A 26,008-nucleotide genomic window follows, 5' to 3' on the forward strand; every position below is an offset into this window, starting at 1 on the left:
ATGTAAAAAATGGTAGTATGATTATAGGTTTTTAAGACCCTGTGAATCCCACACAGCTGTACTGCTTATTTCAATTAACTGCTAAGAGTTAGTTATTCAAGTAACTTGAATAACTGGTAGAGATTTTAAGTGGTAGTAACCTTATTTTCTTGGTAAGATTGCCCTTTAAAGTAGAATCTTAAAAGTTCCAAACACATAGACTCAAAGTTCTACAGTATGTGCAGTAAATTATAGTTTGTGAAAAATCATATAATCAAAAAATAGTCAACTGTGATGGACAAAATGAATAGGTTTGATTTCTATTTTACCTTGTTTTGTATATGTAAGGAGTGAGTTCTTATTTGTGATTCTTATTTCATTAATACCTCTCTCTGGGATTTACTTTTAAAATTGCTTGCCTAATTATGTGAATATTCATGAATTCATTTTGGGATTTTTTTCATTATTTGCTACATTTTCTCATCTTTATGAAGGATAAGTATGAATAATGCATGGCCTTTTAGCTTGGGTAACTACAGCGGAGAACCTGCAGAATCCTAATGAAGTGGAGTTTCATATTCTGCACTGTCAGTGAGATAAATCAGACTTGGAACTGAAGAAGGGCAATTTGTTTTGTATTTGAAAGTGGTATCTTTGTGAAAAGGAATACAAGCTAGGGCATTTTAATTCAAAGTTATTAACATTTATAAGGTAAGCTCTATGTCCTTATCAAAGAACATAGCTTTTCAAAAAATAGTATTCTTGATTGCAATCTACACTGAAGAATTAAGATATTCTTTCTTTTTAAAAGTGCCATTCTCTTTATAATGTGTTTACTTGCAATTTTCTCATGAATAACTTCTTTTCAGAAAGATCATGCAAAATATAATTGATACGCAGTAATCTAATGATCTTCAAGCCTTCTGTTTTCTGTGCTGCGAATGTCATTTGAAATCACATATATAAATGCGTTTCTGTAGAATTACTCTAACATCTTTGGGAGTGCCAGTCTTAAGTAAATCTAAGTGAGAAGCCTCTATGCATGACTGAATTGTTAATTTATCTTTAGGAAATGTGGATGTACCAATGAACTGAGCATACAGGAATGCTAGATGTCTCTTTATTATAGAATGCAGAATTCTAATTCTAATATGATTTTAACATTTGTGATATAGATATATATGAAAGTACTTACTGTACTGAAATTAATAAGGTATTTTTTTATAGCAAAACGTGTTTTATCCAAACCAGACCTTCAACCAGAACTTGATGTCAATATTCTTTGTTCCTTTGATGTGCTTACATTCTCCTAAATGCTACTGAAAAAGAAACGATGGTGTTACATTTTTTAATCTTAAATGCACGTTAAATTAATGATAGATGAGGTGAAAGAACATGACTCCATGACTGTATGCATTATCCTCTGGAGTGAGATTTTCAAATGTAACTAAAATGTATTTGCAAGTATAAAATTACACTTTTTCTTAGATGGGCTGCTTATAGTCACGACTTTCAGAAGTAACTGTTAGCTGATGCATATAGGCAGTGAAGCATGGTATTTGAGCTCACAGATGTCTGATGCACTGTTATCCAAGGTTACAAAATCAGTGGGATTTGCAGAATTACAGACATTAGTCTGCTATCCGTGTAGGCAAATGTATGCAAATGATCAGGAGCCGATGCATTATTTCATTCTTAAATATAGGGTAGACACCTTGAAATTTGCAGTTATGCCATTGATAAAGGCCTTTTCAATTCTAAATGCATTATCTTGGATCACATATCTCTGAACAATACTCACAGGTTATTGAAACACTATTATTAGGTTTAAGTTATAGGCAATTACCCTATATTATTCCAAGCACCTAGTTGCATACAAATGGCCTTATGTCTTTTCTAACTTTATGTTCTTGTGTATCGATCATTAGTAAACGCTGAACTCTTTCTACTGCAGGTATATGTGAGAGAATTACTGTACATTATCACATTTTTTTGCATTTGCCTTTTGGCAGCTTTTGTTATCCTTACAAATGGCAATTATCAGTTTACCTGTCTTAACTTTAAGGCGTTGACTTGGGGGAATCAAAAACAAAACTCAGTTTTCTTTCTTTAGTAAGTATGACGCTTGTTCCAAACTCCTGCAAATCTTTCTGTAAAAAATAATACATTCCTGCTGCTCTTCATTTTGAATGCACTCCTTTGTAGTTTCTACTTGTGTCCTCTGTTTTGTGTTTGCGTTGGTTGTAAAGGCCATAAGTGACTTTGACAAAGCTTTTGAATACTGGAATCGGGTCTTCTTTTAGATGTCTGTGTTCAAGGCTAAAAAGATGGCCATAATGAATAGTCTGTCAGTATAAAACATTCCTTTTAGCTTTGTAATGCACCTGGTATCTCTTCTCTGGACTGATTCCAGAAAAATAACAATATTCTTTTTATAATGTTGTGTCCAAAAATGTGGTGCAAAAATCGAAAGCCTTACTAGAATATTGTACATTTTTAATATCCCTTGACTTTAATTGTACATTTTTTAATCTATACATATCCAGCCATTGTTTGTCTGTTACTTCCCTAGATTTCATGAAAGATAAACATGTCAACATAAAACACCTGTCTCATTAGACATAGTTGCTTTAGGCTTAATGATTTTTTTTTTACCTACCTGCAAATTTCTTTACTTAATATGAAACATTAAATTGAATAATCTAGGTGTTTGACCTGTCTTTAATTGTCTACAATTTTATGAAACAGGTTTATTAATCCATTAGTTTGTGTCTTCTGCAAAGTATGTACAAAAACATACATTAGTTATATAATTACTTGGTTTGTTTTGATCACCTTTTTATGGATGGGCAATACATTAGCAGCTTTTAAGTCAGTGTGATGTAAGGAATATTTATTCTTCAATATTCCTGTTGATAATTTTGTCTTTGAGTAACATCTCTTAAATTACTGATTGGTTGAATACAAACATTTTCTGCAGATTTGTCTCTTAAGTGCCCCTAAAACTTTCTATACTCATGCTTCCTTTATGCCAACATTGTCGGTTAACTTCCTTTGTTAACGTCTATGTAATCTTTTTAAAATTTAAAGCTGTTTCCTTTTTATAATTAAAAAGGTTCCCAATATCTCTGATACACTCCATTTCAATATTCTTTTATATCTCATTTGTGCCTTTCTAATTTATTTTTTTCTCTGCAATTGCTATTTATTGTAGTCTGTGTAGTACCTGCATAGTGTTTCTATTTAATTATTTTATAAAACTGCACTTTTAATTTAAAAAAAAACTGAAGTAGTTAGGCTGGGTTAATTTGCTCACTTAAAGAATATATTGGTGTTCTTCCTTTAAAATGTGGCCATCCATTCTGCTGGGATTTTGCATCCATCTTATCCCTGTCAATTTCTTTTAAACTCTTGCATTGCTTCATTGCAAGAAAATTATTCATTTTTATTGAGAAGGAAATGGCTTATGGTTTTGTGGGTGTAAATCGTCTTGATACAGCTTTTGCAACAGCAATTTTCAGCAGTTAATGCTCTGCTGTGTCTTGGAGGAGCTGGAGGGAAACAGTCTTACAATGTTGAGTGAAGATACAAGTGTATTTATGAAGAAAGTTCAAATTTTGCCATTAATATGACTTACTTTAGAAGGGTAGATATACTAAAAATCCATGAATGTTAGAAGTCAACCTTTTTCAAAATTTATTTTAAAGAAAATAGAAGTTATTAGATGGTTATGAATGTAAGATGATGTTTAAGCAAAGCTGTGGAAAACTGTTTTTATGCTATATGCCAGGCTAAACATTTAAAAAGTAAAGGGCTTTAAGTTACCTTTAAAAAGCTAGCACTTCACGAGTCTCGCCAATATATTGCAAGGGAATCCATTTTTGTTCTGTTATGTTATACATAAGTTTGTGACAACTAACTTGATCCTGAGATGGCAGCAAGACTTACAGAAAAGAAGTTCATTTAATTGTCTAAATACCAGTCCAATTTGTTCATAATCTTGTTCTTTAAACCATGTCATATGAGACAAAGTGCTGGGGATGTGTCACATGGCACCTTGTTGAGCCCTTCGGAATGTAATTAGAAACTCAGTGTGTTTCACTAAAAGACATTTCCCACAAATGGTTGAATTCTCTTCTTGACACAGCTGTGAGGAGGCAGGAGGCCTCAAAGGGAAATTTATTCTCAAAGTAAATTTAAAGGTCATTGCCCCTCAGCTGTTAGAATAATAAAGCTGTTAAGTAAAATATCAAACCAGACCAACAAATAGACCAGTATAGGTCTTCTTAACCTGTACAGTATGTTCATGAGATCCCTTTTTAACATGAATTTGACTGCTCATAGTTTAGCCATTACTTGAGCTTCTCTATCCAGATATCCAAATTAAGATGTAATACGTTTTAGGGAGTTATGGAAAAGTTTGTTAAAATACTTAAAATAATTGTCAAACATGGTGATGAGAAAATCCACTGACCTTTTCTAATAAATTTATTGTGAAATGGTGAAACATTTGTGACATGAAGTATTGGCTTTTTTTCTACATGTACAAATGAAACTATAGGAAACCTTTATTCAGGTAAATTAGCAAATAAACTGTTTACCAGATGAAGCTGTAAAGTGGTCAGGGAATTCTGTATCTCCTTCAAACTAGCGGGTACTAAAAAACAGCCTATATTAACTTTTGTGCAGAAGATGAATATCAAACTATCCTGCAGAACAGGGACTTTGAATAGACCCCACAGGAATTAACCTGTGGCTTCAATGAGCTATTTTGTCATAAATCCAACAAAAGATGCTTTCCATTGGAGCAGACTAGCCTGCTCCAATGGAATAATATAGACCCACGCAGAGATCATGACAACCTTTCGCCCAAATGTCCCAAAAAGATATGTGACATCTTCCTTAAAAAGCCAGTGATCTGTTGCAAACTTTGCTCTCTGGCTTTTCTTTTGACCACCTTGCCGAGTGCACCACCTCACACTTGGGGCAATCTCCTTTTGAAATTTAAACATCGGCTCTTCAGAGTCTCTTTTATTTATACTTTGGGCAGCAAGCAGAGAGATCCAGAGCCAGAGGCCCATCAATGTTAAAAAGGTTTCTGCAACCAACTTGCTTAAAGACTTTTCTCTAGTGGCAACAGGTGATGGAATTTCCAACCCGTAATATGAATCTCTTTACAATATTTAAGTAGCTGCAGTGACTGAGATCTTATCAAGTACTGCAGCAAAAACATCTAGAATAGACTACGCTTGCCAGCCTACGGCCCTCTTACAGTGAAAGGCATTGGAAGTTTGCATAGAAGATCAGGAAAATTGAAAGCCCATTGATCAACTGCTCATATAACAATGTCTGAGACCTGCCAATATTAAGAAGACACTGGATAAGTGTTCAGTATTCAGCATTTTCATTTAATGAACTTGTGGGTTTGTGTTATATCATTCCTTTTATCAATGTTGGGAATTGACTGTATAAATACACTTACGTTTTGGAATCAAATTGTGTCTTGGAAGTAGATGTTATAATTACTTTTAAATTTTGTCCTCTTATTTTTTTCCAAGAATACACATCTGTATTGTAATGTATTCTATGGTTTGGAGTCTGCCGTGAAACTGCAGGCTGCAAGAAACATTCTGAGTTTTTCTTGGTCTCTAGTCTTAAGAGTTGAAAGAAGCCTGAAATTGTGTATCTAGCTGGTCAAATGTGCATTAATTATATCACTGTCTTAGACATATGGTCAATTTCACTACCAATAAGGTAGGTTCTCATTAGATAAGTAGTGATTTTAATCTATGTAGGTGGTAAATTTCAAATCTTAAATAGTAGCCCGATGAACAATGCGTTGAGTGATTTGTTGGTAAAATGTCCGAATCAAATCTTTTTATGCAGGTTAGATAAGGGCCAAGGCATATGTATTGATCTTTTATTACATGGACTTGCGAGAAAAAAACATTAAAAGTTAGAAATTAACATTTTAAATCATAAAGTGCTGTTTAATACGATCAGAAAATACCTCTGTCAAATGCTTCACTTTCATGGATTTTTGGCTAGAGGAGCCTTGCTAAATTAATTGATCAAGTCTGCATTACTGACTTCACATTCTGATAATTCTGAATGTGCAGTCAGTAATGAATTCTGTGTTGAGGTTTATTCTTCTTTACATAATGGTACATTTTAAACTTTTTTTTTTAATGGGCAGAAGCTACTTAAACTACCCAGATTCTTTTCAAAATAGCATCATTTTAGTTCTGGATTAGATTGCATTTTAGAACTTTTCAATTTGTTGCTGTGCTTTTGTTTTTTAATTATCTGTTTTGTTGAATTCCTGTATCTTGGTGTCCACTTAAAGACTTGCCTTGCCATATAAACTTAAAGAGTTCTGATTATGCACCATATTTATAAATTTAACATTTAACATTCAGTAGTTAGACTTCAGAAAACATTGAAGGTTTGGCAATCCACTGGGGAGTAAGTGAGGACTTCCTGATTCTTAAGATTTTCTAGTTATGATTTCCATGCCTGTTGTAGACATAAAAAGACTTGGTACAGTGTTACATTTTTTTGTGTACTGGTGCTTAGTTAGCATTTTTCCAGTCCATGGATATTACCACTGTCTTGAGTGACATAAATAAAGAAAGTTAATACCTGTTTTTGCCTTTGTTAATCTGTAGATACCCTCAGATCTGGTTATAGAACATAGAGTTGTAAATAAAAAAAGAAAGAAGATCCAGGCAGCTTGTATAGAGGTTGCAAGTCCTGGAACATGAAGATCTCATTCTAGCATCTTTAACAAAGATGGTCTTTTTTTCCATGATTTTTCCAAAGTAGAAATGGGAAAAGTATGTGAGTTTATGATTATTGAAAATAATGTCTCTTTTCTTCTGGGATTATCTAAATCTGTTAAATGCTGTGTAAAGTGCATAGTTATTGGGACAAAACACAATTTCCAATGTCTACAGTGAACAAAGGTATTAAATCTAATTAAGCCTTGAAGTCAATAGAAGAAGAAACACTTTTTTCAAGGACTATTAGGATTAAACCAAACTATGATTGCAAAACAATCTTCATGGAAATATCTTAGAATTTTGGCAAAGCTAATCCTCCTGCAACCTTTCAGACTACATAATGGAGAGTTTAATACTGTTCCTATTTCTTTCCATATGAATTATAATATTTCAGTGGGAATTCCATGTAATAGCCACAGTGATTTCTTAGGATATAACAAAGACTTGGATGAAATGTGGAATGTCTAACCCCAGGATGATTGTCATGGAAAATAGATATTGAAATGAACCTCTTCCAAAAACAAATGGTTCTGGAGAGCTGAGTTCTGGAAATTCTGCAATGTGCATAGATTTTTGTGGTGAATGCAGGTACAGTAGGTTATAATATTACACAGACCAATGTCAAGAATCGCTGTTTGGGGACAGAAAACTGACTGTATATAAAGTCATTTATAATGTATGTACTGTACATTTCATAATATATACACATGTATTGTGTTGTAAAGTATTAGTTGGGGGGGTGGTCATTGTATACACTGGTGCTCAATTGAACTGCAGCTTGGCTCTGTGACTTCTCCACAGTGGCGATATGAATTGCACAATGTTGAGGAATAAATCAGCCTGCTACTGACATTCCCTATTACAACCGCAAAAGCGAGAAACATCTAAGAAGGTCAGCCAGTAGACTACCTTCGGTGCAAAATAATGAAGCAGTAAGACGTTATTGCAAACCCCTGGAAGGCAGAACAGACTAATAGACTTCTGTCATTGGAAAATATAAAGGACTGTTTCAGTAAATCTTAGGACAGCCTTTGCACGTGGGACATCTCCATGGCTCTTGGCCTTGCTGAGCATTTTCTTGTGAAAGCATAATAGCATCACATTTCTGTCCTGTGCTATGAAAACAAAAATTAAAAGGTTAAAAAAATATATAGTGCTTATAGCAGATGCGTGGTGCATCTGTTGTAACGTTTGTTTGATATTAAATAATGCAGCATTTTGAATTTGAATTTGGAAGTTCAAGTACTGAAAGTAAGCAGTTGCGTTTGTGTGTATGCACTCATCCATCTAACTTAATAGCAACACAGTGAACTATTCTAATTATTTGATTGATCACATTTCACATTTCACATTTCAAGTTTCCAAAACTGATGGGGAAACCTCATTTTTCACTGTACAGGATAATGTAATGCAAATTGCCTAAAATGCTAAAGTCTCCTACCTGATTCTGGATATACCTAGTACAATTATCTGTTATTAGTTAGATCATCTGTTTTAAAGCCTGACAGCACCTGTAAGCTGTTGTTGAATGAAAAACATAATCTGTACAGATCAAACAACTGTGGTCTCCCGTTATAAGTCGCATATACATTGTTTCACACATTGTGTTAAATTGAGGAACTCGCCATTAAAATTCCCTGCACTGATGGCTTTTTATTGAAGATGCCAAACGCTAACAACGTAGGTGATTCATATATTATTTTGTAATGAAAGAATATTGTGAAGAGCAAAATCTAACATTACTTATACCTCTTCTTGTAGACAATTGTGTTGCACATTAGATTAAACTTAGCTTATGAAATGTTATGACCCAACATTAAGGTTGAGTTGTTACCACTGTTCAAGCAATGGATCAACAATGTTAAATTCATGAACGGTGGAGAAAAAAATATATATTAGGAAGCAGTGAATGACATTGGTGGTTTTGATGAAACCACAATTCAAATGACCATGGTGATGCTATCAATTTTTGTTTGTTTTTTCTAGGTTATAGGTACCATAAATATATATATGCCCATGTCTGAACTGTACGTTGGGAATGTATCTCAATCTAATTGCCTAGCTTATCATAGATTTTAATTATCCTAAGGAATTTAATTAGTGACGATGGATTTGTTGTTTCTTGTCTTTAGAAATTGATTTAATAGTGACCTACAGAACCTGATGGTTTGGGGCTCTCTAGGACCAAGGTTTGGAGATATGTCCAAAATTCCTTCTATTTTGTTTAGGACAAGGGGACTGAAAATGAATGAATGAATTGATTTTTGTAGAATGTGTTTGGCACCTCCTGGTGGTATGATTTTGTAAAGGTGCTGTTTAACATCAATTTTTTCAGAAATATTGTTTGATGCATATGTAATACCAGAAAGTCGTTTTTGAATTAAATTAAAAATTGGAAAGACCAGAGACTAAACAGTCATCACATTAGCTTCATTTTACCATTGATAGGGAGTACTCCATGAAAAAGAATGAAGAAATTAGACAACATATTTCATGATTTGTTGCAACATGTAGATTTCAATTGCCCATCTTAAGTTGTTTTAATCATGGTAGTACTGATCTTAAGCTTTGATTTAACATTTTGTAATTTTTTGCATGTTTCAAGTGATTTTCTATAGTGCAAAATCAACATACTTTATTAATTTATATATATATTTGCATGCAGCAAATTTAATACTAAGATTAATTTTAAGATTTTTGCAATATGTCAGTCTAATGGTCTTTTGTGCATTGTTTGATGTTTGCCTTTCCATGTCACAGGAATTTAAAATGCCATGGTGTTAATAACATCTCAGTAAATTAAAACTCATGGTCAGACCATGAAGTGAACCATGAAGGTTAAGGGGCACTTGTCCAACTTGTCCACTACAGACACTGCTTAGAAGACAAATGTCAAACACTACATTTTTTGTTTTCTAAAGGAAATTCAGTTCTCTGTTCCTCAACAAACACAAACACTATATTGTGCAGTTATCAGGCTTAAATGTTCTTACATGTGCAACTAAGTGCTTTAGAAAAACACTGTAAATTACAGGACACCTATTGAAAGGATTTACAGTATTCTACACTAGGGGCTCAAAGAATAAGTTTAAAACTTTTTTTGCAGCCTTCTTTTAAACATGAGTAAGTAGGAAAATGAACCGGACATTTTTAACTACAAAGCAGTCTTATTTGACCTAATTTTACCATCGTCTTTCCACCTCTTATTAAAGGGAAATGGATTGTGGTCTTCCATAGACTGAATTTGGTAATTTCAAATATAGAGCATCAAAATACATGTTAATTCTCAACGCATAATTTCAACTTTCACAGCGTTATAAGGAAAACGGTCTTTTTTGTAACAGGTACACTGGGTAGATAAATTCATTACACTGATTAACATTTGTCTTCAACAGGGTTGATTAACAGCAGGCCTACTATGAAATGTCTTGTTAGTTGTCTGTGGCGACGATTGACAGCAATACAAGTTGTACATCTGCGACAGATGCTTTGTACCCTGTTGCTGATGCTTTCCTGTGGGATTCTATTTGATTCCTCTTGTAGGGCCTAGACAAATACCTGAAGATGTACGTATGTTTTCCTGTTGGGGAAAAGTGTTGCATTGGCTGAGACCTCAGGATGGACAGCAAGTGAGGTCTCCACACTTGATCAATGTAGTACTGTAGAGTCAGGCTGTCATTAACTACTTCAAGTGGAGTTTTGCTGTCCAGACCTTTACACTTGGACCGCCCCAATAATTGTATCATTCTGTACATCTGTGCCACATTTGCTGTGACGTTATCCGTGTGAATTACACAAATCTTTACACAAAAGGACTTGGCTACACTCCTGGAAAGTTTACCTGAGGTAACAGTCCAGACTGCAACACGATAAGTTATCTCGATAAGCAAGACACTGTATATTAGTTCCTTCTTTGCTTATCATTAAGCTTGACATTCAACAGCTTAATGCTTGTGTTTTTAATCAATGTACAAAGTCTGCATAAGTATCTAATATCTTACGTGCATATTGATGTTTAGTATAATTTGGTAGGGGAATTACAGAACAACTTAGTGCAGTTCAGTCTACCTACTTTGAGTATTTTATTGCAATTAAGAATAATTTACGACGTTATTGATTAGTATCCTTACATTTACTTTGCACATTCTTGACATGGTGCAGAAATCATCTGCATTCTATGAAAACCGTACAACGATGACTTTAGCATTTCAGGAAGTACGTGCTGTCATTATTCACAGTTTTATGAACAATATTGTCTGTAATTGTCACAAAAGCTTTTGTCAAGTCCTCCCCCTTTCCAGCCTTTTTAAGGCAGAAAATACTGTAATTCTATACTCCTCTTTTTTCTTCTTTGTCGCCCTAGCCTTCAGTTTAGTTGACTTTGTGTGACTGGTAAAGTAGATCAAATGAGATCTACTATCTGTCCTCTGCATCCCTGGTCAAAATTCAGTTTGGTCTTCCTCTGCTCTTTCTCTGGTTGTTACTTATCTTTAATGAATCCTTGAAATCATGTCTTGGACATTTTGGTATAATGTCTGCTTCTAATGAACATTTGTTAAAAATTGGCAAAAATGCTTAATAACTATCTTATTTGCAATTAGTCATTAAAAAAAATCACAAAGTGGCAGCTGAATTACATCTGAGCTAAACTTTCCCAGTTTGGGTTTAGACAAAGACAGTACTAAAACATTGTTTAAGTACAGTATTTAATGACTTTCTCTGATTAGTTTCTGACTTTTTCAATTTTCTGTTGTATTTGAATTTAAGTGCAGATTTTGATACTGATACAATTCTGGCATTCTGTGGAATTATATTCAAAATTGTTTATGGATTATTAGTAAGTATTCTTAATTGATTTGGCTTCTTTTTGGCTAAAGTATGCCAGTTTTTAAATTTTGTCTATTGTTGTCCCATTGCTTAGGATTTTTAACAGTGTTCTATGTTGAGACTTTTTATGTTGTATTCTAATCTAATTATTTGCCACTATGACCATAGGTTTAAGTAATCCTGTTGCAAATTTCTTTATCTACCTTTTGCCACAATAAAATATAGTAGTATAATAAATATCTTATCTTTGATACTTTTCTAAATATAATACCATATTTTGTCAAGATTAGCCTACCCTTTTGCCTTATTCAGCCATGAAGGTTTTTTTTCTATTCTAGATTTTATTTGGCCTATACATGGTATACAGTACATTAAGTCTTTTTTGTAAAATATTTGGCTTTGTTTTTGACACGTGTTCTTAAAATAGTATTGAATGTTGTACAGTACTTTCCAATAGAAGGGCAGTGTAAAAGCAAATATATTTAATTAGTATTATTGTTGAATTACTTTGTTAAATCGTCCTTAAGAAAAAATGAAATGGATAAAATCCTTACAGCTGAAGTGAATTTAAACTTACAATTATTGAACAAAAGGTACGTCTGTGTGTAATATTTTCTCCAAATTTCTGAAAAGAGAATCAAAGCTGTTTTCTATGGTGAGTCTGTCTCCATAGAAACACTCAATTATCTGGCGAGTATGTGACCCTATTTACAAACATTTCTTGGCAACACAACAATAACCAGCAAAGTAGGCCTTTACAAGAACTTATGCACAGCTCAGAGGGTTACACTAGCGTGTGTTCACCCACTAACTGTACCACAATGTTATCAGTAAATTACTGAACATGGAACATGCAATCTGCTTTATTAAAAAAAGCAATCAGCTGAATGTTGAGAAATTATACACCTTACTGTATACTTTACTGACTTTAATACAGAAGTCTTATAAATGCCTTTTTATACCCTTAAAAACTGTGTGAGGACAAAATATCAGCAGAAGGAGAGGTGCACAATATCAGGAAATAAAGCTTCCTCCTGTGGGTGTGGAAGTGTTCTTCTGCTGGGTCTTACTGTCCCTTATTGTTTGCTTCTGAGATGTCTAAAATGGAGAGTCACGTTTTGCTTAATTTATGATAGTTTTGCTGTATGCAGTGATCATCACCTGGACTTAGTCTGAGACCCACAGATTAATTTCACTGGTTTATACAGGATTGGAATTGTGCATTCTATTAAAAAGATCATGAGAGAAGATTTATTTCAAGCCATATTCTTACTCAACCACAAGCTTGGTAAACTAGATAGCGAGCGTGTGTTTACTTTTGTACTCTTAAGTAAAACCGTGCCTTTTTCTTAAAGCAAGCACATGTGATTAAGTAGAATGAAAGCAATTTAACAGTAAAATTTTCTTTAAGATTGGAGCAAAAGTTTATAAATAATTTTCTGAAACAAAAAGGAAATCTATTCATCATAAACTAATGGTAGTAAAGTACCACAGGTAATTTCAGATGAATTAAAATGCCATTTCTGTTTTGAACTGCTGGCATTTCTGTATATTTTAATTTCTGGAAGTTAGTCGTGGTGAAGTCATTTCTTGCTCTTTCAAGTTAAGTAATCTTTTACTTTATTTCCCTATAAGAAATTTGCATACTTGTATGTAAATACTGTACATGTTCCTTAGAAAGGTCTTGCCAATATACAGCTATTGGAAAACATGTAATTTAGTGGAGAATCCAGGGCTACATTTGTAACTAAATTTTATCATATCTATAATATCGATACACAAATGATAGATTTTTAATTAATCACAAAATACTGCTTCTTGACACAAAACTGCACTATGTCTGTGTCTGTGCTGTGTTTATCTACTGCACTGATATTTTAAATGAGCACTTGCTGGCTGGATTAAAAGTGCAGGTTATCTGGAGGCACAAAATGAATGCGTGTACGATTTGTGTGAAAATTTTAACAAACCTTGTCCTTCCCTTGCAGTCCTGGAAATTTCTGGTAAGGACAATACCGTATTATCTGAAAAACATATATACTGTAGGTACAAAAGTGATTGCACCTTTAAATGTAGTATCTATATCTTGGAGGTGTTTTGTCACAAAAACAAAATGTTGCTGAAGACAGTGATGGCCTGACTGCTATTTATTTCCATAGCAAACCAATATACAGTAGCTATCTCTTAATAATTAAACTAAAAATAATAATTCTTCAATAGTAATACAGTATTTGTATTTTTGTATTTGTATAAGAAATGTCATTAACAATGTTCAAAGGCTACTGGAGAAAACATGAAACTTGATTTCCCTAGTCCACCTCCAATGAAAAAGTAGAAAAGCATGATAAGAGCACATTCACCGCTACCAGATTTGACATGAAATTGTCTAAATAATTAACAGTGAATTCTGACGATTGTGTCTCAGGTGTCACATACAGTAACTAAACAATTAAGGAGTGGTAGACTTTCCTGTTTCTGTAGACTATTTCAGTTATAGCTGATGCTTTAATGGTACACATGTGCAGTTTAAGCAACACATGAAAAGCCACAAGTATTCTAAAGATACATTTTTTTCTTTTCTCTGGTCTTGCACAGATAAATGTAAAATTATTTAAAGTTAATTAATTTAGCATGTGCGTATAATGATACAACAGTAGCAGTTTACAGTTAACAACCCATGGTAACGAGTAGTAACCAAGGGTACCCAGCAGTTACTATAGTAACAGATGCTCGTGGTCAGTGTTTTTTTTTTATTCCTTCCATACAGTTCAGTAAAACAAAGTTTTCTTTCTCTGACTGGACTTTAAATATTTGATTTAAAGTGCTTTAAATGTAGAATTTAAATCATGACAGCACAGTGCTCAGTTAATCAGTTAATCTAATCAGTTAACCTCTGTGATGCACTTGGATGTTGAAGATTGTAAAACATACTACTTTTCCCCGTTTGACATCTAAGAGACTGTAATTCGTAAAAATGCAAGGTAGTCAGGGATCACAGGATAAATAGAATTTATTTTAGTTAACGAGTCTAGTTCTAGTGAGAGATTGTTAATGTACTTGTAAGACCTCAATTGAAAGAGTATTGTGCAAGAAAGAGAGCAGGGTATAGAGTAGAGAATTTTATTGCCTTATGTATATGTACATTGGAATTATTACTTGCGTTGATCTCTCGGGACACGCACAGTACAACAGACAACGCCACACAATGTAGATGTTACATACAAAAATAGTACATAATAAATGGTAACAACCAGAACAATAAATACGTAATAGAGAGCAATAAATATGTGGTAGTGGAGAAAAAAGTTCATTGTAGTCAAAATTGCATAGTGCAGTGATGCGTTGAGTACTGGGGCATTGCACAGTTAGCTGTTAAGGTTGTGCACTACCACAAGATACAAAACTGTTCTTAACTCTAGTGGTGTGTGCTTTAATGGAGCGTTACCACTTGGAGAAGAAGAGATATTGCTTTTCTGGAATTAGTCCAAAGAACATCAATCGGGTACTTTCTTGGGTGTGGAGGAAAGACTACTTTGACTAACTAACAATGTTTTTAGTCTCAGACATGGAAAACTACATAGGGATCTGATTCAAGTGTTCACAATTTTCAAAGGCTTTGACATGTTCAACTCCATAGACTTCTTCAAAACCCAGAAGACACGAGCTGAGACTTACGGTAGCTACCTTACCATGCTGCTAAAGCAGATTACAAAACGTCTTTCAAGTAGCAGCCTGGTGAGATCCTTGGACACTTAGCTCCTGGAAGATGGGCTGAATGACGTCCTCTTATATGGCATTATTTTTAGGTTCTTATTCAGTGTGAATTGAAATGTGGTCTTTGCTTTAAAACAGAAAAGACGGGACTGCCGTTATTGTGGGCTAGTGCCTGACTTGACATGCAGTACTCATCTCCAAGTGTGAGGGAGGTGCAAAGTTGACTAAACTGGAGGAACATGAAAAGATTCAGGTCGTTACATTAGATATACATCTCATTAACATTATTGCTGCACTCCAACAAATACTAAATGCACAGTGTCTCAATGTGTTATCATAAAAATCTTGCTGGGAAGCAGTGTGCCAGAAGCTAATGTGACTGACCTTGGGAACTAAAATCCCTATTTGTTAATTGCAAACTAATCTATTTTTTTAATCAAGTTTCATATAAGATGGGTAATAAGAGATAATTGTGTGTACTGGCAACTGGAGTTAAGAAGGTCGGAAGTGGATAAGACCATAAGAACCTGATGTACCTACATTTCACTACTGCTTTCTTTTGTTAATATACAAATGGCTCATTTTTTTAGACTCTCGTAAGAATGTAAAGATTTGAAAAGGTTACAAAATGAGAGGAGGCTATTAAGCCCATCTTGCTCATTTGGTTATACACTTCCATGACTCTGGGAAAGTAAGATTTCCATCAAACTGTGAAAAAAACGTTTACTGTTAAGAAGCAGCCAAGTGTATCCCTTTGTTTTTAGTCATGTTTCGTGAAGCCAGACTGTATAGTCATAAAGCTGTGGAGCTGCACTTCAAATCAAGAAAGTCAAACGGTTTGGAAGTTCTTTATAAATTTTTGGCCATGTGAGGTTTTGCAAAATCCATACAAAATACAAAAAGCTCTGCCACAAGTTTAATGCACTTTAAGCTTTTTAGGATACATAAAAAAGTATGCAGTTTGTGTAAGCTTGCCAACATTTCAAGCTTGTGTCAGGGAAATGTTAGGAGCAGTTAATGAATTCTGATGAAAGTGGTGCCAGCATTGCAATCCACATAGGAAGTGAAACTGAAGAGGTCAGGTTGTCATTGTTTTGGTCTGATCATACCACATCGAATCTCATAGCTCAGGAATCCAGGGAGAGGCAGTCTGGAAACAATGCAGTGATGTCATCTGATAAGAATTCAGTGCCATGATGTGAGTTTTCAAAATAGTTTAACTTTTCAGCAGTGTTCACAGATGTATTTACATTTCTTTCACCAGTATGTTTTATCTATGCTTTTAAATCCTTTTATAGCTGTATCCAAACCCAGTGACATTTTCACAAATGTTTAAGCACTGGCTCGAGAAATGGTTTTATTTAAGAGCAGAATTTAAACATCTAATGTTGTTAACATTCTCTTAAGCCTGCTGGATCAATTCCCAGGGTACAAAAAGGTAGCATGAAGTGGGGTGTTGCTCAGAGGGGGTAAAATTGCAAATACTAATACTATACTCTTTTTAAAAATAATGATTACACAAGTTGGAATTCAAATTGAGGAGGTTATTAACTTTTACCTTTCATTGGGCTACCTCATTTCCATTTGAGTTTAATTTATTGGACTGCACATAGTAAATATTCATTGTATTTGGTATCTGCAGTTTCTTACATGACTTTTGTGCCTTTTGCTTCTAGTAAGAAGCTACAACCATCATGTAATTCCAGTATCACAAGCCTGCTTTCTGTGTCACTGACCTCTTAATACAAATCTCTGAAGTTCATTAAGAAACATCTAAGGCTGGGTTTTAGGTATAGTATTTTTGTAGAAAGAAAGATCTTTCTTGAGCAGCTTGAGATCTTTTGGTGGTACAGTAGGTTTGGTTTTGGCATTCTGTCGATGGCCAAGGCAGAAGAAACAGTCAGCAAGAACAACTGATGTAGCATATGCGTATGACAAGATGTTACTTCCTTGTCAGACGCATATGCTATTTATATATGCTTCTCAAAGCAAAGCTGGGTGGCCTTTGAAGACTGAGACTCGACTGAAATCTTTTGACCTTTGTCCTAAATTTTAGCTTATTGAGGAGGTTTTTAATTGTGGTAACTTGAATGAACCTTTCATGTTTTCAAAAACTGGGTCACTTAAAAGGACTTCACAATTACTCTTCAATCTCTTTAATAGAACTATCTGCAGAAAATAACCAGCATAGCTGGTGTTATTAACTTAAGCCCAGTATCCATCAAAAAGAGAGTGAAATTCTAAAATGGTAATTGCCCCTGAGTTTAGAATATTTTTTCATTCATTATACAGTAATTATCCATTTTGGGCCTAGTGACAAAAGACATTTAGCTTCCCAAGCAATATAAAAATGTTTTATCTTGGAAAACGTAGAGTATGGACAGTTTCAACTACAATCAGAGAACTAATTAAGTTTAAAAAAATGGAGGTAAAAATCAGCTTGAAAAGCTTATAGGGGGAAAAAAACTCTTCACATTGTTTGGAGGGAGGGACACAGACATATCTGCACAGCTTATTATGCCTTAGTGACATAAATGTTGACTTAGTGTGCTTGTGCACTTAGATTTAGGACAAAAGTGATGGAGATAACCAGGTGAACTTTATTGAAATGTCTAATTGGTACTTTTGATACATCATAGACTTAAAATAAAGCTTTTTAGGCCATTAAAAATGAGTCATTGATGCTAACATGAGTTCAAGTCAACGTTCTCAATCTCCAAACACCAAACTGGAAATTACTTTTATATGTATATCTGGTAGAATATTCAAAAAAAAAAAAATATTTTTTTAAAACACATCTCATTTGTGGGGAAAAAATAAGTTTCAGGTATTTTAAAAAAGTTAAAAGAAAACAATGTTTCGGCCGTGGAGCCTTCTTTGGGTGTGTCTCCACGGCTCCACTGCCGAAACGTTTTCTTTCTTCTCTTTTCAGCATGGAATAAACCAATTACCCGTTCCTTTGCAGCCTACGCATGCCGACGCAGCTACCCACCTGAACTTTTAAAAAAGATTGCTTGTTTGTAGTTGAGATCTGGGTGTTTTATTTCTCCAGTATACTGTAAATGGTCTTAACATTATCTCAGACATGTTTTGTGGCATTTGTGGTCTGATTCTTTAAAGGAACCGGCTTAGAAATTCCTTCGTAGAATTAGTGTTGATTTCATTAAAAGCACATTGCTGTCTATTACCTTGTCCCGCCACTCAATCTCATCACTTTACAAAATAGCACCTAATGTTTTATTCCAGAATGCAGTGAAGAGAAAGTTACAGTATGTTTAGTGTTTAATGATTATATCATCTTAGCTGTTACAAATATAGAAATATGTATAGATTGTGTTTGTGAATGATGGTTTATAAAATGCATGTGTTAAAATGAATTGAAGATTTTGCTGTATCTCAACAAATTGTAGATCTAGGTCTGTAGATTGTGTGCACTAATGCCCTTGGGACAATATGTTCTCTGCAGTAAAATGACAAAAAATGAATGATGTAGACAGTACCACTTTATTATCTTAGTAAGTAATATTTTGTGTATATTTTTAATTTAGTTTAATTTTAATTTAGTCTGGCTTTGATCAAATTGTTTGTGGGAGTGTAGCTTGATTGTTCTTTTCTGGGATTTAGTGGGGAAAAAGTTCAGCTCCATTTAACTACCACTGCAAAGTATGCAGGAAAGCATTGTTCATAAATGTCATACCTGTGCTCCAAATGACACCTCTAGCGATGTAATTATAAGGTGATATCAGCAGAGAAATGTCACTGTGGGTGCTTGCAGAAAATGTGCACAATACGAGAATAGCCATTCTTTTATTCAAAAGACAAAAGCCGGAGACAATTCTGAAAATGATTTGATTATTATCCACTACCATATGCCTGCCAGAGAACAGTGTTCAAGCTTGCTAAGCATTGTACCAGTGATCAGCAGGGCCTTTCATGCTGTGCCTGAGTATTGATGATTGAATGATTTATGATTTAATAAGCACTGGGACCCTACTTAACCAACTGTCTTCCTCACTGTAAAAGAAATGAAGATCTTTATAGATTTAGGATTCTCGTGGCAGTTTGCAGCCAGAGCATTTATCAGGTTTTTTTTTAAATTCAGTTTATTGTCACAAAAAGGTGCAGCCCAAGTCTCTACTTTTTTACCATTTGTTTGATCAGAGAGAAGCACAGTTGGGGGGAAAAAAAACGAGGTGAAAAACCATTAAATTTGAATGTAGGTATGGGAACCGCTATCCAGACATCAGAATAGCTGTGACAAATATAGTTAAGCTTTGTAAAGAGATCTTTATAATGTAACCCTTATAGGTATAGGAAGAGATCGGTTGTTGTAACTCTACATGCAGTCACATTTTCTCATTGGCACTGCACTGTTTTACTCAAGCTATTAATATGAAAAGCAAAGAGAAGCTGATAAAACGATGAAGTGGCTGACATTCCCAGTGAATTTGGATTCCACTAATAGGAGTGGATAGCATTATGCTTTGAAGCAATGATCTTCAGGGTCAAACGGGAATTAAGGAAGCACCTCCCGAATGACACGTTAAATATGTGCAGGAACTGAATTGGTCTATCGGCTTTTCTTCACTAATCCAAAATAAAAGCTAACTAGTCAAAGATTTATTTCACCCCTGTCAACAGGTAATCGAGGCTTGTGCAGTTCTCTAGGTTTTATATTTTTCTGTTTTATCCAAGCGAACTCCTACATTCAGGTGTAATTATGTTTCAGCAAACAAAAAATACATAAGGAATCATGCAGATTTTGTACCCAGTAGTTTAATACTGTATGACCATCCAATTTATCTATAAATAACAACATTAGATAAGAAACATACAGTATAATGTTTCACAACTAAAATACTTTATACTTCAATTATTCTCAACTATGTTCTAGATGAACTCCTTAATTTATGATGTACTCTGTGAATTACCGTATTCTTGGGTGAATAATCCCAAAAAGGGTACTGAAGAAAACAGGTGTGATACTAGAAGAAAACAAAAGACCCCACGTGATACCAGGGTGTTTAAATGTTGATTGTAGTCTATAACCTTTCTGTTTTAAATGCTAGAAATGCTACTCACGTGTGACTCATGTATGTGTTTTCTTTGCCATGCAGGGATGTGAAGGCAGGCAATATTCTGCTGGGAGAAGATGGCTCAGTACAAATTGCAGGTAATTCCAAATTGCATTTGATTGTCATTTTGCTACAGTAGTTTCAGGAATTTTGGGCCACTGTTTTATTTCGTTCCACTGGCAGAAATTCAGACAAAATATTCACAGATTATTTTAAAACAAGATAAAACCTCTCAGCAGAGGAAATTACAAAGGATTTTTTTCTTGATTTGGAAAAATAAATTATGTATTTTTTTATGGCATACATACAGTAGTTGCTCAGAAAACAATGTGCATAATTATCTTTAGAAGTATTATTTATACCAGTGGTTCTCAGTACCCAGTTGTGTGTCGGCATTTATGTTATAAATGGACCTTTGATCACTTTTTTGTGCACTCAGTCTTTGTTTTAAAGTAATCTTGTTAAAGATCATTGTCTCAAGCAACTAAAACCTATATAACTTTATGTAGTCTCTCCTCAATAGTGTTAACATTGTACATACTGTACTGTAACTCCGACAGAGACTCAGTGTTTTTCCTATTCCTTTGGTCAAATTGGTTATATTTCAATGAGCACACCTGAATAAGGCTAGAGGTGGAAGTAAATTAAAAAAAAACTTTAATTGGAATTTTAAAATAAATTGGCATGTACTGTAGTTAAGAGTAATTAGCATCAGGTTTCACTTATTTTAATTGTTTTTCTCACAACCTAATTCTTCTTGAAGCAGAAAAAATCTGATATTTTCAGCTGCTTTTAATGCAGCACCGTTTTGGTCTGTCTTTGACATTTAATTCCTATTTTATGTATTTTTGACCGTCCTCTTTATATGAATGTTTGATAATATGTAATGACAGTAATAGGTTTGCTGGTTAAGACATTATTAGTATTGGAGCTTATTATGTTTGCCTCCTCGTTTTGTTGTTTCCTCCATCTCTCCCACAGCCACCTTTGTATTAAAACATGCCATTTTTATGTATCTCTTAATTCTGGTCTGCATTCAATTCCTGCACTTTCAGAGGATATCTACTGAACAGATGCTAATCGCATATTGACTGTTTACTAGGAAAGATGGCATCTCACATTCCTCAGACACCAATGTTTTGTCTAGAGTTGTGGATGTGGATGGTTCAAAATGAGTATTTAGGTTTGTTTATTTGAATCAGTTCCCCCCCATAGTCTCCTCTTTTAAGACCAAACAGGTTCAGTTCCATCAGCTTTTCACAGTTTGACATTCTTTTGAGTCCACAAAAGTATCTGGTTGTTCTTCTCCAGGTGGATTCCAAATAAATAGTATCTTATTTTGTAATAACTATATATGTGTCGGACAAAATTGGGCAGAATTTTTTAAAATCAGTTCTTATTGGTACATTTTACAACTTTAATATAAAATACCCTTATTTGAATGTCCACACTTTTAAACTTTGTCCTTATGTGCTTTTTATTTTTATTATCGCTTCTACACATTGTCTAGAAGATGCAGATGAACTGTCGATGTAAACACAAAGTCTATTTCATACTTAGTTTCTTAAAACTACTGAGTGTCCCATTTTCGGTCTACACATGCGGATAGATATGTTGGGCATCTCTTGTGCTTGGATAGTAAGATAAGTAGCTATGTAATGAATATATTTCTGTAGATACCACATGCTGTATGTCATCTTCAGCTTCTCAGGGAGTGTCTCTGCACCTGGTGAGGCAGCTGTAGATGCCCTTGACTGCTGTTTAATGTTGACTTTGGTGATAATGTGGTTCCCTGTAATGAAGATTAGATATTTTGGTAATTCTGTATATTTCTAATATGAATTTTAAAATTAATTGTAGGTTAAAACTGGTCAAAAGTTTGATCAGTGAAGACATTTCACAGTTAAAAGCTTATTTTTCATAATGTGGTAAGAACACATTGAGGTTGATTTGTAAGTAATTGTCCTACTGTATTTTATGCAACCATAAACTAATTCCATAATGAAACCTGGGCAAGGAAACAGTATCATTTTTTTTTTGCAGAGGTTTTGTGAACAGTTTTTAGACATTTTTGTTTATTTCATGACTTGGTAAATCCAATGTAAAGCAAAATAAAACAATTGAAGTTTTTGTGGCTTGCTGCAATTTCTAATCGTCATGAAAATCCAAGCTCAAAACCCAGTGAATATACAAAAATTGTATTATTTGGTATATTCAGTTTGAAATGTTTGATGTTAGAAAAGTTTGACTTGGTTTTATAGGATAGAAGGATAATTCAAGAGGCAATCCTGCTTGTTTTGTTAAGATTATAGCGAAGTCTTCATATCCTGTTCAACTTTCATGAAAATGTCTGTTGATACTTTGTGGGGTTACTGGAAATAATGATTCTTAAAGTCTCTCTCCTAAATAGACTGGAAGTTTTGAAATATTCATTTGTTTTATTTATACTCTGTAGGCTATATACTGTACTTTACTGCAAAGGAACAAGTAATAGGTTTATTCCATGCTCAAAAAAAAAGAAGAAAGAACACAACGTTTCGGCCGTGGGGCCTTCTTCAGGTGTGAGGAAGGCCTGAAGAAGGCCCCACGGCCGAAACGTTGTGTTCTTTCTTCTTTTTTTCAGCATAGAATAAACCTATTACTTGTTCCTTTGCAACCTACGCATGCTGACGCAGCTACCCACCGGAACTATATACTTTACTATTAGGTTGACCTGCATTCAAGCATAACAAAAGTCTTAAATTACAGAACAGTATGAAAGCTTTTTTTTTCAACCTGGGTGTGTTTCCTTCTATGGAGGCTTGTTGTCCAGGCAAATGTATGAAGTACTGTACTGTATATTGTCTTGATGTGGAGAGTCACTGCTGTGTAATGCATCGATTCTGGTTCATTGCAAGGGTCATTGGTTGAACTTTTATGCGGTACACATGAGAGTGTGAAGTAAGTGTCAGGCAAAGAAATAGTATGCATTTTAGTAGGCACATGTAAATAGGCTCACGCAGTGTGAAATTTGGAGCAGTGAGACTGGAATGTCATGGCTGTCGCTCGAGACATTCAGTTCTATAGAATGAGAAAGATGCTTCAGGCTTAATCTGTAGAATATAACATTTAAAAACAATGAGAGAGTTTGTCTCATTTCAGGGCATTCAATAAAGACAGTAAAGCACACAGTTGCATCTCGCCTAGCCAGGCAGGTGTTTTGAAGCCTGTGTTAACTTCCCTTGAGTTTGTAGTTTTTGGACTCTGTTAGTAAGTTCCTGAAACCTAATGTCAGTATATTAACACATGTTAAGAAGGTATTCTCCATGTTCATTTTTAGTTTTATGGATAAGTGATTCTCAAGGAATAAAAGCGGGACTCCACCGCGAGCATGTGCTTTTAAGATGTTTGATAATGACTAAAGTTGTATACTTTATTTCAGTTGACACCCTTGATGTCTGTTAAGCAGAAATCCTTTTAAGGCTTTTCCTCTGGATTTGGCCTTTTGTATTTACAGAGACTATACAGACTAATTGTTTCAGTTAAATAGGAACCTTTCATTTAATTAAAATGATGAAAAGTAGAACATTTGTATAAACATAATAATAGTTCAGTAGAATTTTTCCTCTTTATCGCCACATAGTCAGTTGTTTTAGTTGTCCAAAACTGTTGATGAAAATTTTTAAATTATAAGCAATTAAACATTGAGATAGTATGATAACCATTTTAAGTATTAAAAGCTTGGGCTACCGCCTTTTGGTATACAATTTATTTATATTTTCTTCCTTCATAGACATTTGCTGTAATAGGAACTGTAATAGAACTAGTTTTGTCATGTGACTAAAATGCTTCCCTTTGTTTTTGTAAATCTTTGAGGTAGTTTAGATAGTTGGTCATCCCATCTTTGTATTAACTATGTTAAACTATTTGAGCTGTGTATATTGCAGTGCTCATACACAATGATACGTTGTGACCTGCTTATTAAACAGCTAAGGTTGAACAAGTGAATCTTGTGAAACTGATTCTTTATGGAGCCTGTGAATTCTTTACAGAAAGCATCGAAGTGCATAGCATTTGTCCTGTGGAATATCAAGACTAGTCTTAAGCTCTGGACAGTTGCATTGACCGTAGTTTAACTAAACAGTTGAATCATCAAGATTTCTAGGAAGACTTTGAACATGTGTGAACATGAAATTTTTCTTTTATCCATTTTTTTTTGTAGATTTTGGTGTTAGTGCCTTCCTAGCAACAGGTGGCGACATTACCAGGAATAAAGTTAGAAAAACCTTTGTTGGAACGCCATGCTGGATGGCTCCAGAGGTTATGGAACAGGTGAGTATTTTCAAGTCCCGTCACCCAGGCAGTTTCCTGACCCAGCAGCATGACTCATTGCCTTATTGTTTCTATAAGGGATATGTTACAACAGTGGTGCAGCTATTTATTGGACCTTTTTTGCATGATCTATTGTACCATGAAAAACAAGTGAGGCTTTTGAATTGTTTGCCCACACAACAGCAAATGTTCTTGATGACAGTGCTGCAGAAGCCCTGATTCATTGCTTCATTTCATGTTGGCTGGATTACTGTAGCCTATATAGTGGACTCCCTGCCCCCTCCCTTAAAGTGCAAATGGTTCTAAACCTACTGTAACTGCTCAACCTCTAACACCTTTAAGGCTCCTTGACCGCATAACCCAGTTCTGACATGTGTTCACTGGCTTCCATTAACCCGTGCATTTAGTTTAAGATTTTACTCTTTAAGCTCCACGCGCCATATTCTCACAATATTAATATCTCTCATTGCTCTATGTATAAAACGGGGTTTTATGCTCTAAGTGAGCCACACCTTTTAGTAGAACCTTCTTACACAGTAGGTATACTGTGCTCTATAACTATTAGCACTACACTTAGTGCCAATACAATTGAAAAAAAAATATTATAATACTTTCTCCATACTGAGGGGACTTGATAGACTATAGGTATTTCCTAATTCAAAATAGACTGAGAAGCTGTGCCAGTAAGCATTTCATTTCAAGGTGTAATGTGTGCAATATACTTCATAAGTAAATCCTCCATTTCTGATGTTCACTTGTGTTCATTCAGTAATTTTCTAATAATATTGCTAAGTAAGCTTTGAACTTTTGATTTTTCTTTGAATATGATGTCAGAAGAACTGCCATGAAGTAAGTGATATGGAGAGGTTTTTATAAAATGTTAACTTTCTGCTTGGGTATCTTCTTTAATCTTGCTACTATCCTTTGCTTTTTGAGTATGGAAGCCTGAAATGTTAATGGTCTTAAATGTGTTTTTAACTGTAGGTCAGAGGTTATGATTTCAAAGCTGATATCTGGAGTTTTGGGATCACGGCTATCGAATTGGCAACAGGAGCAGCTCCTTACCACAAATATCCACCCATGAAGGTAAGTACACATAACTAGAATAACTAAAAAGAGTTCATATGACCGTGTTAATACATATAGTGCCATGCAAAAGTGTTCAGACCCTTTTAAAGGATTTGTTGCTGGATTACAGATGATACGTAGATGTTTTTGTTTTTATTTTTATTGCAAACTCACGTGCTAAAACAAAACATTTTTTAGCAGATATATTAAAGAAAATCAAAAACTGAAATTTGTTACTTGCTTAAGTACTCA

At 34.4% G+C, this 26,008-nt stretch overlaps 1 protein-coding gene across 1 annotated transcript in view; it reads left to right on the top strand.

Annotated features, from left to right (window-relative positions):
* Window positions 1-26,008, top strand: part of oxsr1b (oxidative stress responsive kinase 1b) — a 127,951-nt gene that overhangs the window by 64,681 nt on the left and 37,262 nt on the right. Inside the window, exons 5-7 of the mRNA XM_069191221.1 lie at window positions 20,420-20,475; window positions 24,579-24,688; window positions 25,673-25,774. Coding sequence (XP_069047322.1) covers window positions 20,420-20,475; window positions 24,579-24,688; window positions 25,673-25,774 — 268 coding nt within the window. The remainder of the gene's footprint in view (window positions 1-20,419; window positions 20,476-24,578; window positions 24,689-25,672; window positions 25,775-26,008) is intronic.

The sequence above is a fragment of the Lepisosteus oculatus genome, chromosome 6 (assembly GCF_040954835.1).
Source record: "Lepisosteus oculatus isolate fLepOcu1 chromosome 6, fLepOcu1.hap2, whole genome shotgun sequence".
NCBI lineage: Eukaryota > Metazoa > Chordata > Actinopteri > Semionotiformes > Lepisosteidae > Lepisosteus > Lepisosteus oculatus.